General features: G+C 36.5%; 1 protein-coding gene across 1 annotated transcript; it reads right to left on the bottom strand.

Moving 5' to 3' along the window:
- Positions 1-1,759: 1,759 nt before the first annotated feature.
- On the bottom strand, positions 1,760-15,864 carry LOC123755400 (protein jim lovell). Its single transcript, XM_045738014.2, has 10 exons — positions 15,716-15,864; positions 14,037-14,138; positions 13,669-13,842; positions 13,372-13,464; positions 11,693-11,811; positions 9,961-10,132; positions 8,890-9,047; positions 6,872-6,992; positions 5,833-5,920; positions 1,760-3,721 (listed from the first exon to the last, which is right to left on the bottom strand). The coding sequence occupies exons 2-9, from the start codon at positions 14,124-14,126 to the stop codon at positions 5,882-5,884; spliced, it is 966 nt and encodes a 321-aa protein (XP_045593970.2). The 5' UTR covers positions 14,127-14,138; positions 15,716-15,864; the 3' UTR covers positions 1,760-3,721; positions 5,833-5,881.
- Positions 15,865-18,635: the final 2,771 nt, after the last annotated feature.

Below are 18,635 nucleotides of genomic sequence, written 5' to 3'. Positions count from 1 at the left end.
CTTGTCTACATCTTCAATGGTCTTTCAGCCGCTATATTATGCTATTCACAATCTCTTACCATCCTGAACATAATCATTTTCTCTGCAGTTTATTCCATCTTGACCATCTGTTGCAATAGATTTGAATCATAGATGTACATGTCTTGCATCAGCAGTTATCATGAACACCGTTTTATTACCAGACTATCTTCATGCAGCATTTTATTACCCTTACCCAACACAAAAATCCTTGAAATTTTGACTACTTCCAGCATGCTTTTTATCCAATATAGAATTTAATTCTCTCTCTCTCATGAAGTGGGATCCAGCACTGTATATACATGTAACTAGATCTAATGCTACATGTTTAAGCTGCAATTAAAACTAATAGAGTAATGTACAGTGGAACCTCGGTATACAATTGCCAGAGTACAAATTTTTCAGTGTATGACGGCAATTTTGTATTAAAATTTTCCCTGGTGTACACCTCAATATGAAAAATTTGGTAATACGTGTATGGGTTACACGTGGGGGTTGTGCGGTGCGAGGTACGATCAGCTTACCCTGTGTATCCCGCATAGTGATTACTGAGCTTGAATTCAGTGAACAATTTCATCATTTTTATACTTTAAATTTGTTGCCGAAAAACTATTGTATAGTGTGGGTACCAATCATGGGTACCAAGAAAGTAAATTGTAAAATTCAACCCAAGAAAATAGTTGTGGGTATGTCAATAGAAGAGAAAAAAAATCATTCGTAAACATGAAGACAGTATGTGTTGGTTGATCAGGCTAGGGAAATGTGTGCAGTAGGGGAAGAACTGCAAAGTTCTGCTGAAGACTCACCCAGATAACCGCCACTGTCTCAACCATTTTAATGACTAATTTCTCACTACAGACAATTGTTAAAATGTACAAAAAAACAAGCATCTTTTAGACATTTTTAGTGAGAAGCAGACCACAACTTAGTAGTATATTTACAAAACATAGGCATGCACCCCAGAAAGGTCATCACTGCCTGATATAAAGAAAGGGGTCTTCCCTTCCAAACACTCCCCCTCCTCGCCATCTTCCAAACACCAACAAGAGTCCTCAATAAGGGTAAAGTGGAGTAAAAAATATGAGTAGTATTCTGTATATATAATGCATTTTTAGTAAATATTTTTGGGTATGTGGAACAGATTAATTCAATTTATATAATTTCTTATGGGAAAACCTGACTAGGTGTGCAAATATTTGGGTTACAGTGCATTTCTTGGAATGGATTATATTCATACACAGAGGTTCCACTGTACCTTCAAAATTTAAAGAATGATTTAAATGTAAAATATATAAGCAAATTAATACTGTACACACTTCACAGTATCTTAACACAGTATATTACTAGTCGATCACATTACAATTTTTGCTCGCTGCAGTTGTACAACTTCTATGAACAACTTTCAGTGGAGTAGAACACTGAAAATCAGGACACTGAGGCATGTTTTAAGTGGAAACTAGACAAAAGCCATAAAAGGAAATTGTAGCTTCTTATATATTCACAATATGGAAAGAAATGACAAGGTAAGAGTAAGTGACATTTGTGTCAGTTACAGATAGTACTTTGGTTAATCACAATACCCTTACAGCATTGCTTATTGGCACTTGACTGATTTTTGTAACTATATCTCTCTCTCTCTCTCTCTCAATCTTTAAGAAACATTAACAACCGAATGATAATACATTAAAATGTCAAGAGATTCTATGGGAGACTCTCCTTAAGGAAATGGAAAGACAAGACAAAAATATAAAGAACATAGTGTAACTTGTCCAATTTATTTCAAGCACCAGAGCATATCTACGGTACTACAAAATCCTCCAGTTTGTCTTGCTGGTAACAGTGAGTGTATGTACACATTATTTTTTATACAATATCAGTGATTATTTTACCATAATGTTTCTCGAGCCCTTCAGATGCTGCTGGCTTAAGTAACCCGTCTTGTATATGAACCAAATGTTAACTGCTGGCATCTATATATGTGAATTGCTATAATAACAACAACAACAACAATACTCTCCCTCAATATACTCTACTGTACCATGTGATGTCAACCCACATACTTTACAATACAGTAGTGTATATAAATAATGAGTATATAAAAAAAAGGGGGAGGGGAATATGCAACAGAATTGATAAAATGTTGTGTCCCTTATGTAATTTTCATGCATACAATGTTCTGCACGCTCGGGTAACAAAACAATTCTTAACAATTCTTGAGGAAATTAAATGTAAGTTAAACAATGGCTATAAAACACTACACTACACTATGTTTGGATTTGTTCAATGGCTATAAAAATAAATGATGATGAAACAGATTAAGGCCAGAAAGGAATCAGAAGGCCTTAGTATTGACTAGGTAAACTAATCAGTAATAACCAACTAAAATAAAACATCCAAATACTGTATATCAAACTACAGCATAGTATTTTCCTATGTATAACCTTAAACTAGTACTAGTCTTAAAAATTGGTATTTCCATGTACTTAGTTATCTAATTATATCTTTGATAAGAAAATGTATGAATATACATATTTATAATTATGTTAAGGCTGATCATCAATGCAATGCTGGGAAATTCTTCACTCAATGCTAGGGAGGATGTCAATGAGTAAGCATGGTGACCAAACCATAAGTATTGTCTTGTACATTACAAAGCTGTATCAAATATGGTGACCCTTGGCACACACGAACTTAGACTACTACTATTTTGCACTTAAAACCCTTCATCAAAATGCACTCTTGACAACTAATTGAAAAGCTTACTCCATTCAAATACTGTACAGTATTATGAATAAGTATTAAACTGGAAATATCTATGCACTAAAAATCACACTTGTTGAAACTACCTTTATATTCCACCATACATTTATCATTCTCACCATCCTCTCCCAAATAACCTAATGACTAATAACACTTTGCAGACTGCAGTTTACTCTATGACACATCACGACACATACAAGTCTAAACTATTCTCAACCTACGTTCAAAATGACACCTTAGAGGTGTATCCCATTACGAAAATATAAACCAATTTAATATAAAATACAGTATTTGAGTAATGTACCTACTTGTATCAATCTCCCATGGAAGCACTTGTGTAAGAGAAATGTAATTTAATTCTATATTGCAACTTCCTTGCACACACTTACACAGTACCTCCAATATTATCCCTCCATAACACTAACCTAAACTCTCTTCCTCTTCACCATTTGAGGTTAGTTTTCTTAAACTGAACATTGACTACCTTCAAGTATTACCATATAATACATTCACAAACATGAGAAAAACAAACCTGAAATGTAAAGAAAAAATTTTTTTTATTGAATTATATTTGAAACATTTGTTATCCAAGTGTTAACTAGCAGTGCACAAAATACCAAGAGAAAGAGAATAAAGTAACGTACAATCAAATTATGCTGCTTGACTGCAAGTCACGACGAGTGACGACAAATAAGAACCATTTTCACTCCAGGACAAATGTGAATCATGCTTGTACTTGCCTACCATTCTGCAGTTTTGAAATGATAAAAGTTTTGTGACCACCAAAGACATGTTCAGCCTTTCATGTGAGGCTAGAATAAAGCTTCACAGTGTAGAAAGCAACTGAATTAATACAGAACACTGAAGATATTAATAAAAAAATATTCATGTGAAAATTTACCCTCATTTAACTGCACTGGTGCTGATGGCTACAGCATAACTCCTGGGAAAAGAAAATCAAAATCACATTTATTCTAGAGTCCTTCCAGGTACAGCAACATTTGTATAACATTTAAACCTTGTGTTACAAATTCTGTGCACTACATAAAGCAAATACTCAATACAAATATAATTAAAAAAAATTAATTATACATTTTAATTATAATTTTAAATCATGGTATTGAATCAGTTGCTGTTAACAATAATGAAACTTAGCATGGCAGTAATTGTTTGTTTACATTTGGTCATGCTCTAAGCTGTAATCAACCAAGCCAAAGTCGGCTGCCAAACTCAACCAAGTATAGTAACTGTCTTAATTAACACTTTCGCGCTTTAGATTAGACATAGCTCGTCACCGTTTTTTCTTACGATTCCGCATAACAGACTTACGCCTGTAGTCCATCGAAAAAATATTTCTATAAATTCCATTTTCTAACCGAAATGGATGGGGATACTCTCAGATTTTTCTCCATGAAATTCTCGTTCTCCCTCACCGAAAATTTTCAGAAAAATTTGAATCTGTATATATCCCCAAAAAAGAATTGAGTGTGGCAGTGGGTTCCCTTTAGCCGTTGATATATCCAACACGTGGGAAATATTTGTATGTGTTATGCATATGTCTGTGTAGGGAATTTTACTGCGATCACTGTCATACAAATTATAAAAAGTTTCAACAAGTATAAACATGACAAACATCAAACGAGCGAAAACAATGCTTTCGTTTCTGCCGCGAACGCATACTGAGCGACGTGGTTCTATATTTGGCGCTTCTCTTACACATGCTTTGTACAATTGTTATACATTTCATCTTATAGAAAATTTTATTGCGAACACATTGGTATAAAAAAGAAATGCATACATAGAAAAGTAGGGTCAGGAAACGTATAAATGTATAAACTTTCCAAGCATGATTTCCACCCTGTGTTTTCGCCAGTGCGCTCGCGGCTAACTACTCTCCACTTCACACACTCTTGCGGGTGGGCAATTACCTATATTAAACATTCATATGCATATGTCCGTGTAGAGAATTTTATTGCGATTCCAATGATACCAAAATTAGCGATGTAGGACAACTGTAGGCTTCGCAACCATTAAGAGAGTGGAAACATTTGGTTGCTGTTTGGCGCTCTCGGCGAGTGATCTGCATAGTTTTTTATTTGGTGTTGATACTCCTTATGCTTGGGCGGCATTTTATAGGTATGCTCTTATAGACAATTTCATTGCGAACACAGTGATACCAAATTTAAATACGTGCGCCTTCAATTATTGTCAGGACAGTCAAAAGATTGTACACTTTTTCGGTCTTACCGCGTAGGCGCGCGAAGTGCCGAAAGCATCTGGGGTATTGTTTTTTTTGGAGCGCCGAGAGCGCGAAAGTGTTAACTGGGGACCATCCCTGACTATTCCAAATCTTTGACACTATCAGGTAGCACAATCCATTGCTCAGTTGAAATTTAAAGTGAATATTAACTAATCAAAAAAAGAAAAACTTGAATTGTAAGGATTCATTCCTTCCCTTCCCTGTCTTGACTTATGCTCGCTCAGGACCTAAGATGGCAGTTAACCCTCCGCTCCTTACCATTTTTCCAATGCACACCGTTATATTTTACGACCCCCTCTCCATTACATTCAAATAAGCCACTGGTAAATTCTTACAATCAACCATAATTTAAGGAGTCCAAATCACATTCATTCATACAAGCACAATGAAATCACATCAACATGATGTATCAATGAGAAAAACCATAGGAGCCGTGAGGGAAATTCAAACCTACACACTTGGTACTCCCCAGTCCATGCTCTAGACCACTATACAATGACATAGTAAAAAACCATGCAATCTGGGATAATATTGAATCCTCAACAGGTCCTGAAGCTTCTGGTGAAGCCCAATCAGGTGTTTCATTCACTACCCCTCCCCCCTCCCCATGCACTCTGCCTGTGGTCCAGCAGTTCTACCTCCAACAATTCTCTTCAAATGCGCAATGAAATATTAACCTAGGAGTGCCAAGCGTGCAGGTTCAAACCCTCCTCATTAATCCTATTGATTTTCTCATACAGATAATTCACATTTTAGTTGGACAAATGCTAGTGTAAAAATTACTTTCCACTTACCAAGAAGTCTTCAAGAACATCCAGATGCTTCATGAACCAGGAAGGTAAATTAATCACCCTTATTAACTGGTAACTTTGTAACAGCATCCTGCAAAACAGATTGAAGTGGTTACACATGGTTCCCTTTGTCTTTCTGTAATATATTAAAATTAATTCAAAGGCTTTACAGCATAACATACCAAGTACTGATACCATGTTTATGGCTTGAGAACTAAGAGTAAGTTACCGTACTTTTTATCAAGTTCAGAAGCTATAAAGGGAATCTATACAATTCGGGAGCTACTATGAATAAATCATAAGGCCTGTTTTGGAACAGCTAATACCCACACCAAATGAGTTTGAATAATTTTGTCAAACCTTTGACCTTCAGATGCTGCTTTCAGTTTAAGGAGCAGGAACAAATTACACATGGGTAATTTACCTGTAACTAGTTTTAAGAAAGCTTTCTACACTAGGAAGCAGGCCTGAGGCATAGTCCTTTACAGTATGGTAATAACCTTAATATATCTGGCAAATAAGTGGGAGATATTCAAACTGATAATGCAACCATGGAATATTATCACACTGTCTGCTGTTTTTAAGAGACATTTTGTTTGAGATTTCAGGAATTTGAAAAAATAAAAATAAAAGACATTCTCATGATAATGTGATTCTGATTATCCAAACCCAATGATACTCCAGGATAACTGTATAACCGAGAATCCAGATTACTGAAGACAAGATTGAATGACATTGTTTGTGCTAGGTCGGGCTGGCTATGAGCACTTTCAGGCATCTCTTCACATCAACCGTGCTAAACATTTATTTCTGGCCAGGTTTCAATAGTCAATACCTTTATTAACACGCTTTCTATGTCTTAATCTCGCTTCATATAAGGTGAGACAGCATGGATAGGTTTATTTGACTAATATAAAATAAAGAAAACATTACCTAGCAGAGGACATTCTGCAATCATTGGCACACATGAAAGTGGGAAATGCAGTCTAAATAATAACAATGAACCCCAAATTTGAAACATTTATTAATAATTTTAACTTACTTTTCCCTTTCCAGCTGCTTTTTCTTTTGCTTTTTGAACAATTTCTGTGTCATCAAAGGTATTCATCCATTTTATTATGGTTGAAGTTCTCATATCAACATCATACAAGGACTTGGCATAACTGAAAAGAAAATATCTATATAATAACCATATCACAGCACTGCATATTTTATATTACTGTATAACAATACTGAGTATTCAATTATTTCCACGGTTGCCTATATCTTGTTGAGAATTTATGTAATCTCTCTCAGGTCCCTAATAACTACGATTCCATAATAGCACAATTTGCTATTGGACATTCCCATTCGTGGGAGATTATTGCTTCCTATCTATAGCATTCCCTTTTACTGGCCTCACATTTTCCTTAAATTGACCTGCCCCCCTTGTTCTCTCTCGGCCATTTCTGTGCAAATCCTACACACACTCCAATTTGACAGATATAATAGGTTAGCTAGCTTACCCAATAGAGCGCCTCACACTAATAACTCTAGATTGTTACAGACAGTAAGAGGGGTCGCTTCCATTGCTTCTGTCCTGTCTGCATATGGCCTCCTTCAGGTGTTCGTGTCACAATAAATCCACTCTCTTCACCAATCTTTATTTGCTTTTACTTCATGTACAGTGGAACCTCTGTGTACGAGTGCCAGAGTAAAATTTTTGTATACGACAACAATTTTGTTGTAAAATTGGCCCTGGTGTACGACATTCGCGCATGAGTACGAAACGCTTGTTCATACTTGTGCTCACTTGTGAGCACAACACTTGCTTGTGTTGTGTTCATACTCACACACATTAGTTCTGCAGGGTGCAGGGCAATCAGTTTACCCATGTATCCAGCTTAGTGATAACCGCACTTAAATTCTGTGAATAATTTAATTGTTTTTCTACTTTTTTGTGGTTGAACACAAAAGTTATTATATCTCATGCCATGGGTCCCAAGTCACTTGTAAAGTTCCACCTCAGAAAATAGTTGTGAGGAGGATAGGAAAAAAAAGAAAGAGAGACATCATTGGTAAACATGAAGAAAGTATGCATGTAATTAAAATGTACACAGTATAGGAAGAACTGCAAAGCTTTGCTGAAAAGACTCGCCCAGATAAAGCTTTAGAAAGCTGTTGTATTAACCTTTTTAATGAGAACGTGATGTCTTGCTACAGACAGACAATTGTTAAAATGTAGGTGAAGAAAAAGTGTCTTTAGACATTCTCAGCGAGACTAGTGAATCACAACCAGGTTCCAGGGGTATGCTTACAATTTGTAGGAGAGTACACCCCAGAATTATCATCACTGCCCGATATAAAGGAAGGGGACTTCCCTTCCAAACACTAACACAACCTCTCCTCATCATCTTCCATACGCCAACAAGAGTCCTCAATGGTAAAGTGCAATAAAAAAAATTGAGTACTATTCTGTATAAAATGCATTTTTAAGTTAATATTTTTGGGGGTGTGGAATGGATTAATTCAATATGCATTATTTCTTGTGGGAAAATTAGATTCAGTGTGCAAATAATTAGATTACGATGAATTTCTTGGAACAGAATAAATTTGAACATCGAGGTTCCACTCTACTGGTATATATTTTCTTCTGTTTTCCTTGAAGCCTTTTAATTATGTAGTGGTGCCAGTGGTAGTAGAAGTCAAAAAATGGATTTCTTTCCTTCTGATTAACTCTGGAATCTGTTAAATGGATATCCAGTTAATCTTGAAAAGTTTTAAGCAGCTGCCCGAAGACATTCTCCAGATATCCCACAAACATTAAATACAGTAGGAGCTAATTTATTCCACTTATGTTGAATCTTATTTCATCTGGGAGACAAAATCTGAATACAGTAGAACATAATACAACTATGAACAGTGAACCCCCACATAACAAAATTGCACTCATCCTATAATGTAAAAATTTTCCTTTTGAATCTATTGATACTAACAACAAAATATTACTAAAATACTAAATTACTCAAAAGATTGATCCAAAGCTAAAAGGTTAATCACACACTGTACTAATAAACCAACCTTTTTGTTGACTCGATACCATGTTCTGTAGCATAAGCCGCAATATAACATTTATTCTTTATTAATGTATTGTATCCAGGCTTCACTTTATATCTATGTGGATGAACAATTTTTAACGATTTCATTTTCCGTTTCATCCGGAAGTTAACGTCGTTGTTCTGCAAGGAAGTGTAGAAAAAACACGGTAGTAACTATATATCATAGACCACCAGAAAACAGTAAAATAATATTTATATAAAACTGATATTGTAATTTATTTATATATACAGTAATTAAAAGTAGTAGTTAGTAGCCGACATACTGCAATTGATGACATTCAAATAGCAATGACACTAAATTAATCTATATTTCAAGTACAAGGGTTGCCAACTTAACATATACAGTTGACATCAATTTTATTGGCACTTCTGACAATACTGGTAGGGTAATAATCACCCCCAGGTTTATTACCGGTCACTTATGGTGGTTTCCTACAGGCAGCTAATTCCCTTTCCAGCCTACATTACCTTATGCGGGTTAGGAAAGAATTTTAATTCTGCCGAGCTCAGAAATTTGTAATGATCATTTACCAATTTGTAGTGATTTGTAATGATCACTACCTCTCTCCCTGTTCTTATGCTCATGGGTTTTGAGACTTGCAATTTAAACCCAGGCAGGAAGACACCCTCCTGTACAATTGAACATTTTGCCTGGCCCGGCGGGCCACCCGCATCGCACCATAAGGTAGGTCAGGCGTTGCCAGTGAGCACACAACCCAATGTTATACCTTTTCACTCACACTGTTTATACTTGCTAATAAGAACATGCAAAAATTTATTGATGGCATTAACATCATGCCCTGAACTGCATGTATTGCTTTGATGACTGCGTGAGTGTCATCGTGATGCCAAAGTGTTAATTATTTGTCTATGAGGTACAGTATGGATAAAGAAAAAGGCAAAGTGCAGAAAAATAATAATTATGCTAGCATCTACAGAAATATGCTTATGCCTTATCACACTTTTACAAGTTAAGCATTCTAGAGGATTTTAACAATATGTAACTTACATCATAATGCATGCAAGGGCTTACCTTTCTACTTAATTTTTCATTTTGTTTTTTTTTTCTTCTTGACAACCTGATTGGTCTTTGTCCCTCTTGTGACAAGTCGGGCATCTCTTGTACATTGGCATTTTCAATTTCTTTCCTCTGTTCTTCCTGACTCATGTCACAACTTAAAATGGACACACCAAGATTAGATACCCTGAAATACAAAATTTCATGCCTGTTTATACTGCTTTAATCATATACACCTTACAATACACTGCTGCATTAAAATATCTACACACCCTACTTCAAAATATCAGCCCAAAGAAATAGAGCAATATGAAAATAAATTAAACATTCGCACTTAAATTTTAAATTTCACAACTATTTAAAAGTTCTATATCATGATGCATGATATAGAAATTTTATAGAAAACTGGCAACTGATCCATATTGGAGCAATTGCCAGTGCTCCAATATGGCAATCGGAGCACTCGGGGTAATCATAGATAGCAGAATTAAGGGTTGAGCCAAACTGATTCCATCGTCTCATTCCCTACCACTTCTTGGGTGCTGTTATCATCAACTCTGCTTACTCACACTCACCAATAAATTATGTTTATTCTTATTCTTTTGTTTCCCATTTTCAAATTCACTCATCATAACTACTGTCATCCATTCTGTAGCTCTTACACTGTTCCAATCGCTGAAGAGCAATTGCCACAAATGCTCGGAGATGCTAAGAACCAGTCAACTTTTCAAATTAGCGAATAAGTGATATCCATGTACTGTATATATTTGCAAGCAAAATGAAGTATAGCTGCACTGTACTGTATTTTCAAAGTTATACAATGAACACCACTATTGGAATCAATACAATAATCAATTGCACATCTCTTGGCATACACAGTAAAATACACTTTGAAAATTTCATAATTTACCATGTTCTATAATATTTCTATACAGTACAGTATATCCTTATATTTATATTATGCAATAATAAAAACTTACTTTCATGCAAATACAGTACTGTATATTTCACTTAAAAGCTGTTGTCATTCCATTCCTGGAATACCATTTCCAGGCTCTATTCTCACTTTACCAATCAGATCACTCTCTACGACTTGTACATAAGGAAGCATCATCCACACACATTCTCCAAGCTACCCCAAAAACACTTTTTATTCAAATTTGTCATCAAATGGTGCATATACAATGACAATAGCCATTTTACTTTCAACCTTGAATTTCATACACAAATGCCTTGAACTTTAATAAGAAAAGGCAATCTCTGCTCCAAATCATCCGTTACGTTATACCATCAGTAACGTGGAACCTCAATTTGACAGCTTTTTGTTTGAAAAGCACACTTTCCAGGCTGGAATTACTCATCCAATTCCTTGAACTTGTTTGAAGCAGGATTTGTGCCAATTTGCTTAGGATGTTGGGACAGAGTTCAGAGACTGGAGCAAAAGCTGCACATCATGTCATAGGCTAAAATTTAAGATTTTCTTAGTGAATAAGCCCATAGAGCATGGGAAATATGAAGGTACGAATGGTAACTTAATATGGCTCCAATCATGCTTTTAATGATTTTTGTAGATGGATATTAGAAGAGAGCTGGGACCTTGGGAAAGCCACTGACCACATTCGTTGAACCGAAATTGAACTATAGTTTCAAAATGTTATACGACAAAAATTAAAAGGAAGACAGGACACAAGCATAACTCCCATCCTGTAACTACACTTAGGTATAAAAAAAAAAAAAAAACACTTACCCTTCTGAAGGAATTCTATATGCCATTCCTGGTGTGGGTGAAATGGGGAGCCCATGTGGAAATGCCATTGGAGTGAGTGTATTAGGTGGTGATGAGACTTCAGGCACAGGTACTGCTATCTGTGAATGCAAATTATGAAATTTAAAAAAAATCACCATTTCCTTAAATTTTACATTCAACTTAAAATTGAGAAGTAATTTGAGTTTATTTAGGGTGTCCTGTGATGTTATTAGGATATGAACGGTAACTTAATATGGCTTGAAGCATGTCTAAATAATTTTCGTAGATGGGAACAACATTAAAAGAATGAGATGGGGGGCCTCTGAAAAGCCATCGAGCACATTTGAAACCAAATTCTATGGTTCGTTTCCATTTTGAGATTTCCCAATTTTCATTTACAAATAGGGCCCATTTCTCTTTGGAAATGAGGTTTTGAGGCAGGAGCATGGGAAATATGCTAGATATGGCTAAAATCTCTTTACAAATAGGTTCTCTTGGTAGCAGTCCTGCATGTGACATTTAAATTAAAATTTTGCTTACTGAAATCATCCCATAGAGCTTGGGAAACATTAAGGTATTAATGGTAATTGTTAATATGGCTCCAATCATGTTTTTAAATGATTTTTGAAGATTGGCACAACATTAGAAGAAAGAATTGGGACCTTGGGAAAGCCACCAAGCACATTTAAAACCAAATTCTATGCATTGGATATATTTAACATAAAATCCTCCAATCACCTTCAAGAACTTGGCTGCTATGCTAGGCAATTTGCACCACCCTATAATAAAGGAATCCTGCTGATTCCTTGGGGACATCTGACATTAGAACCCTCTGGTGATCGTTTGCCATATTGAAAATTAATCCAGCGAGCCTTAATTTCCTACTCATGCCTTTGTAAAACAATGTGTACCATGTCTGGTGCATCACCTTCCAGCCAATGAATGCACAGTGCGGCCACAAAAGGTAATATTAATGTCATGCATTGCTGCAAACCTGAACAGGCAACCTCATAGCAACAGACTCCACAAAAACCACCAAATGAAGGACACGGCCTGTGTTGCCTCTAATTACCTAAGTGTAGTTACAGGATGAAAGCTATGCTTGTGGTGTCCCATGGTTACCTAATTACACCTAGGTAATTACAGGTCACCACTACTGGACACGGGAGTAGGAGCAGGATGCTCCTACTCTCCTCCCCAGCCCTATGAACAAAGTAACATACAAGCAATACAATCAAGACCCCAAAATGACTGCCACCTGTATTAGAAACATATGAAGAAGTTGACAAGAAAGAGGGGCAAGAACTCATCTCGGCTATGCTAAACCTGGTGTTCATCAAAATGAGAGAGATGTAGAGAATTTAATACAAGGTGCCACTACAAGCCAGCAACCAGTGCATCATTGTATTTTATTACATAGTAGGACTGAAATATGGAGTCATACTTTTATGCTCAAAGTTAAATATTTTAAGTCTTTAGCAAATTTAATGATATGGATTTTTAAATACTGTACAGTATCTCAAAATATAAGGCATTAATAATGGGTACAGCTAAATATTAATGCTAAAAATTGCAGAGGATAATTAGCAACAAGTCATGAAGAATAAGGATTTAATTACACACTTTCCAAACATAAAAACATTCAGATTTATGTCAATGATAAAAATAATACAATTCACCTGCTGCAGCCCTTTGATCCGAAGAGACTGACCCAGCATCACAAGCTGTTGCAGCCGATTTTGAGGGATGTGAACCTGGCCTTTATAGATGAACTGAAATTTAATAAATGTTCTTAAGTTGTGAGATAGCCCAATGTGATAAACTTTATATATATATAAAAGGCAAGTGCAGTATAATCAATGATCACATATTTGAACAGCCCTTCCCGAATATAATACAGTCAACAGCCATAATTTCCAAACATTCCAGGAAAGACTGTATATATAAAAAACAAAAAGATATCCCATAAGCCAGACCTCCAATAACATTATAACTAGAGATCTTGGAGTGTTCATCAAAAAGATAACTGGGTGAGGATTGGCGATGCGGGTGAAGAGGTCCCGTAAGTATGAAGAGCAGCCAGCAAGCACCACCCTGTGAGCACCCACAATGCCGTCGTCACATGCTATACTGCAGTCCACAAACTCCTCCTGAAATTTATAAATTAAATTATATTTATGGCTAATACTCCATTTGTTCAGAACACAAACAAGAAATTTAAAGTGTAACCTGTTTAAGATTTGAGTAATGGGCATTGAAATGCAATAACTCTATATATGCTATATAAAATTCAGAGAGGGAGGGAAGAGTGAGAGAGCAATTTTAACTTTTAGCTACACTTTACCTGCTCTCGTAGTGTTAAAAACACGTCACCATAATTGGAGAGGTGGTCATTCCAGCGAAGTAAGTACTGTGATGTAGATGACGATGCCATAATGACAAGATTCTGCCAAGAAAAATCATAAGTAACAGCAAATTAAAAATCTTATTCAGCTCTCTAGAAGTTTAATAAAATATTAATACTCTTAACTAAAGAAATATATAGCCTGACATACTTTGAAAATGCAAATCCAAAACTACATTTCCCGTTTCATACTACAGGTACTGTATATCAATAATGTCTGAGGTGACCAATCAGACCAAATAGAGTACCATCAGTCTAGATACTGATCTTTTATGCAATTCTGTAAGCTGCTACCATTTACTAGTACTGTATGACAATTTTTGGCCTTGGGTAGAGTATGTCAATGCGATGTTCTATTGGGATAGGTTGAGGGTAAACCCCAAGAAACATTGCAACATGGTTAATACCTCATACTACTCAAGCATCGGTATGCTTGAGGTAAACATCTCAAATCGGTATGCTAAGATTGAAAAGAGTCTGGTCTTAATTGTTAAAGTTACGTATTGTTAAGTTTGGTTAGGCTAGGTAGGTAATCACACAAAAAATGAAGACCTGTATCCAAGTTAGGAGCAAGTTGACATGGAGCAACTTGCCTGCCTACAAGTCACAGCCTACCAAAGATGGTTCACCAATGGATTTTAAAAGCTAACCATAATGAAACTAAGTGAAGCTAACCTAACCAATCATAACAATACATATTGATTTGATAATTAGAAAATAAGCTTTATTGAAGGTACATATCAGCAGAAAATGCCAAGCTATTATGACTATAGCACATGGAAGGGATATGAGGACAGGTTGTCATTTTAGATTCAGCTGCTCACTCGGAACAAAAATGCCAAGTAGCACGGGCTATGGTGATCCTGTAGTGGACTTATTTTGAGGACAGGATAGGAAGAGTGAAGGAAAAGTACCCTACAACTTTACCAGATGCAAGGCTATTGTTTTACCAAGAGTCCAAGTGGATGGACCAGCCTGGTTGAAATGCCTGTGTACATATTGGAGAGAAAATGACCAAACCACAAAAGCATGTTCTGAGGTGCGTGTTTTGGTCATCATATCTTCAGCCACATTATTGTGACTCACCGTCTGCACCTGTATATGATTTAATTCATGTATAATAATTTAAATCTATTCCACTTGCCAACTCAGCTGGGTTAGATTAACATGAAGGAAATTTGGCTATCAAACATATGCTAACATTCAGTGACTTTCCTTGCATTGGTACCAAGATGTGCATTAAGTTTACTTTACGATACAGTATTATGTACTTATAATGTTTGTAATTGCTTTATGGGAACCGCTGCCTGGCACTTGGCACAATGTCAACTTCCTCTCATAGAAGTAAGGAAAGCCCCGACAGGGAGAGTAATCAAGACATGACCACTTGGGAAGCTCCCCGACAGGAAGTAAGAGAAGCCAAGACAGGACCACCGAGGCAGGTCCTCCAGCACACCAAACACTTGCACCATCACCACGTGTGTCGCCTCAACTGGAGCCCCAGGGGAGCGTGTTGCTGATATGACAATAAATGATCGCGACCTCTTCCGGCATTTTCTGCCAGAGTAACGTAGTGAAGGTTGAGGTATTTTCCTGCCAGCCATCACACCGAGTCTCACCTTCAGCAGCAGGTGCCTGGAGGTGCCAGGGTGGAGGTAACAAGCGTGCAGGTCACCTACGGATCACACTACTACACCGCCTCCGTCTGAGATTCGTTCTAGTGTTTGAAAACAAGAGCGAATCACCGCCTCACCCGCTCTGACGCTGGTCGCTTACTGCACAGTACTCGCGGGCTCGCCCGGCCCCGCGCACTTCACTTTGTATTTTTTATTTTGCTCCTATACTTCTCCTCTACTGTTGTCTTAAAAAATTCATTGGGTTCTAAATGATTCGGGGAATATATATTATACCATGAACTTCTATTTGATAAGATTATTATTAATTTACCTGAGGATCACTAGCGGGAAGGCATTTACGACTTCGGCGGGTAGGCGGTTCCATTGGTTCATAATCCTGTGGGTGAAAAGGCATCTCCTATTCTCAGTCCTGTATTGTGACTTGTTTAGTTTGAAACCGTTGCTCCTTGTTTATTACTCCTGACCGATCAGACCGGTAATAGGTCAGACCCCATCTGACCTATTACCACAGAGTTCTCCCTCTCCAACTCCTGCTGTACATTTCATGACTTAAGTAACATTTTATAGACTCTAACCCTGTTTCCTTAATTATCTTCTTTCCCTCTGAACCTTTTGCTGCTTCAGGAAAGGTTTTGTTTGGCCTTATTCCCCAAATCTCCGTTACATTTTCTATTTGCTTAATTCTCTCCTGTTATTTTGTTTTCTTTACCTACTTCCACTGTTTAACCTATTCACACTTGCCTCTGCTTTGCAATTTATTTCATTCAGTTCTCTTACTTGGTTCAAGGTTGCACTGCAGAGTTCGTCACTCCTGTTAAGTTTTACCTTAAGGCCTTCAATAACCTCATCTTTTTTTGTCTACCATCTCTTGTAATTCTTATACCTGTCTTCCCAGGAAAGCTACCTCTTCTTTCAGTACCTGTATTTCTTCTCCCCTCTACCTCTTTCTCCATTTTGCATTGTCCCTCACTAGTTCATTCATGCTTTTTCTGAGTTCTACTATACTAATGGTCTTTCCTTGCTCCAATTTATGCATTCCTCTAATGCCATAGGTCTTTTCCATATATTGTTGGGTTTATATCTTTAGGACACTCCATATCTATCTTATTTTTCTTTCCTAACTGTCCCTGTGAAATTCTGGCAACACAGCAGGTACAATAGCTTAGTACAGCTTGCATCAATTTCATAACGACTCGCTTCTCCACTTGACACTGATAGGCATTGTGGGTCGTCAATAATCTTTTCGCCACCACTGTAGGTAGGGCAGATGGTGAGGTGGGATGAAGGGTTCTCTCGCCACCAGCTGGTGTGTGAGGGTTGTATCAGTGAAGGGTTCACCTAAGATTAGTATCTGCTTCAGTTGATCAAAGTTACAGCCCCGTTCCTGTGTCAGGTAAGTCCACTACGGGGTCACCATAGCCTGTGCTACTTGGAACTTTTGTTCCCAGTAGCTGAATCTTAAACAACACAACAGTACAGTATCTGCTTCACTGGTCACTTCATGTGCTACTACACTATTTCTATCTAAAAATACATTCTGATTTGTTTCTTTAGCTTTCTTTGGTTTCTGTTAGTTTGCCAGACATTCATTCCCCTATTATACACTTTTTCACTGCGATATCACCTGTTTATCCTTCCCAAATTGTAGTTGTATATTGATACAAAATTTTATATCTTAGCTGATCTCATGGTGGTACATAACCTTCCCGGCTTGGTGCCTTCTTTTGATAATTATTTACTTACCTGATCTGTTTAGATCGTCTTGATAGTAGGTGCAGTTTGCATGAAGGGTTTGTCTTCCTGATGACTGCACTTGTTTAGATTAAAGACCTACCTGAAATGCTATGCATGTTAGTGGCTTTTCAATAAAGTAAAAATACCAATATTATGTAATCTCACAAACCCATTGTACCTTCTTGTAAAAAATTATTATTATATAAATGTGCTTCATATGTAGTGTCTTGTCTACTGGGAACCAATGCACGAGCCTTGATCAGTGGTATTTTTTAATTAATGCAAATTTTCGTTTATGGTGCTGCTTTTTACTGTTGGAGCAAGTATATTATATAGTTGCTACCCATCTCATTACCTGCACATAAGCTAAGGAGAATTTAGAGCAAGTATATTATATAGTTGCTACACTGTTATAAAAAATAAAAAAATAAATGTGCAGTTCCTATAATGGCTTGTATTTGGACATTATAGCTTTTATTGGCTATGGATTATATATGGCACAGTGCTACATAGCCATCCTAGCTTAGTGCTGTCCTTGGATACAGTAATAAAATTATTTACATATGGCACATAATAATAAATAACAATAATAATTTATTCATAAGAAGGTACAATGGGTTGGTGAGATTACATAAGATTGGTATTTGTATATTCTTGCAAAGCCACTAACACGCATAGCGTTTCAGGCAGGTTCTTAATCTAACATATCAGGTAAGATGAAAAGGTCATTGTAACAAGATTTTACTGTATATCAACAAATATCAACAAATATCTGCCCGAAACGCTGCGCGTGCTAGTGGCTTTACAAGACTGTAATTACCATATTTGTATCCTCACATTCCTTATGTACATTCTTGTATATGCATAAATAAATAATAAATAAATAAATAAAACAACTACAATATAAATTGACAGAGGTGATTACACTGGTAAAGATATGTCTTAAGTACAGTACTAATATTGGGGAAGTGGGTAGTACTGTACAAGATACAGTGCGGGTTTGAAGCACTAGGTGGGAAACTATGAGGATGAAATTAGGTACTTTTTATTACCTAGGTACCTAGGTACACCCCAACAATATTTGAAATAGTCTGCCTCATGATACAGAAATAATGGTTAGTGAAATATATTGAGAATATTTTGGATTTGATGACACACCGTCATAGAA

The sequence above is a fragment of the Procambarus clarkii genome, chromosome 20 (assembly GCF_040958095.1).
Source record: "Procambarus clarkii isolate CNS0578487 chromosome 20, FALCON_Pclarkii_2.0, whole genome shotgun sequence".
NCBI lineage: Eukaryota > Metazoa > Arthropoda > Malacostraca > Decapoda > Cambaridae > Procambarus > Procambarus clarkii.
Note: the sequence above shows the minus strand (reverse complement) of the source record. Positions and strands in the feature narration are given on the sequence as shown.

Coding starts and splice junctions, on each gene's coding strand:
- LOC123755400 (XM_045738014.2), bottom strand. CDS start 14,126: ATGGCATCGTCATCTACATCACAGTACTTACTTCGCTGGAATGACCAC. Junction 13,843..14,036: donor TTTTAACACTACGAGAGCAG/GTAAAGTGTAGC, acceptor TATAAATTTCAG/GAGGAGTTTGTGGACTGCAG. Junction 5,921..6,871: donor AAGCAGCTGGAAAGGGAAAA/GTAAGTTAAAAT, acceptor TCTGTTTTGCAG/GATGCTGTTACAAAGTTACC.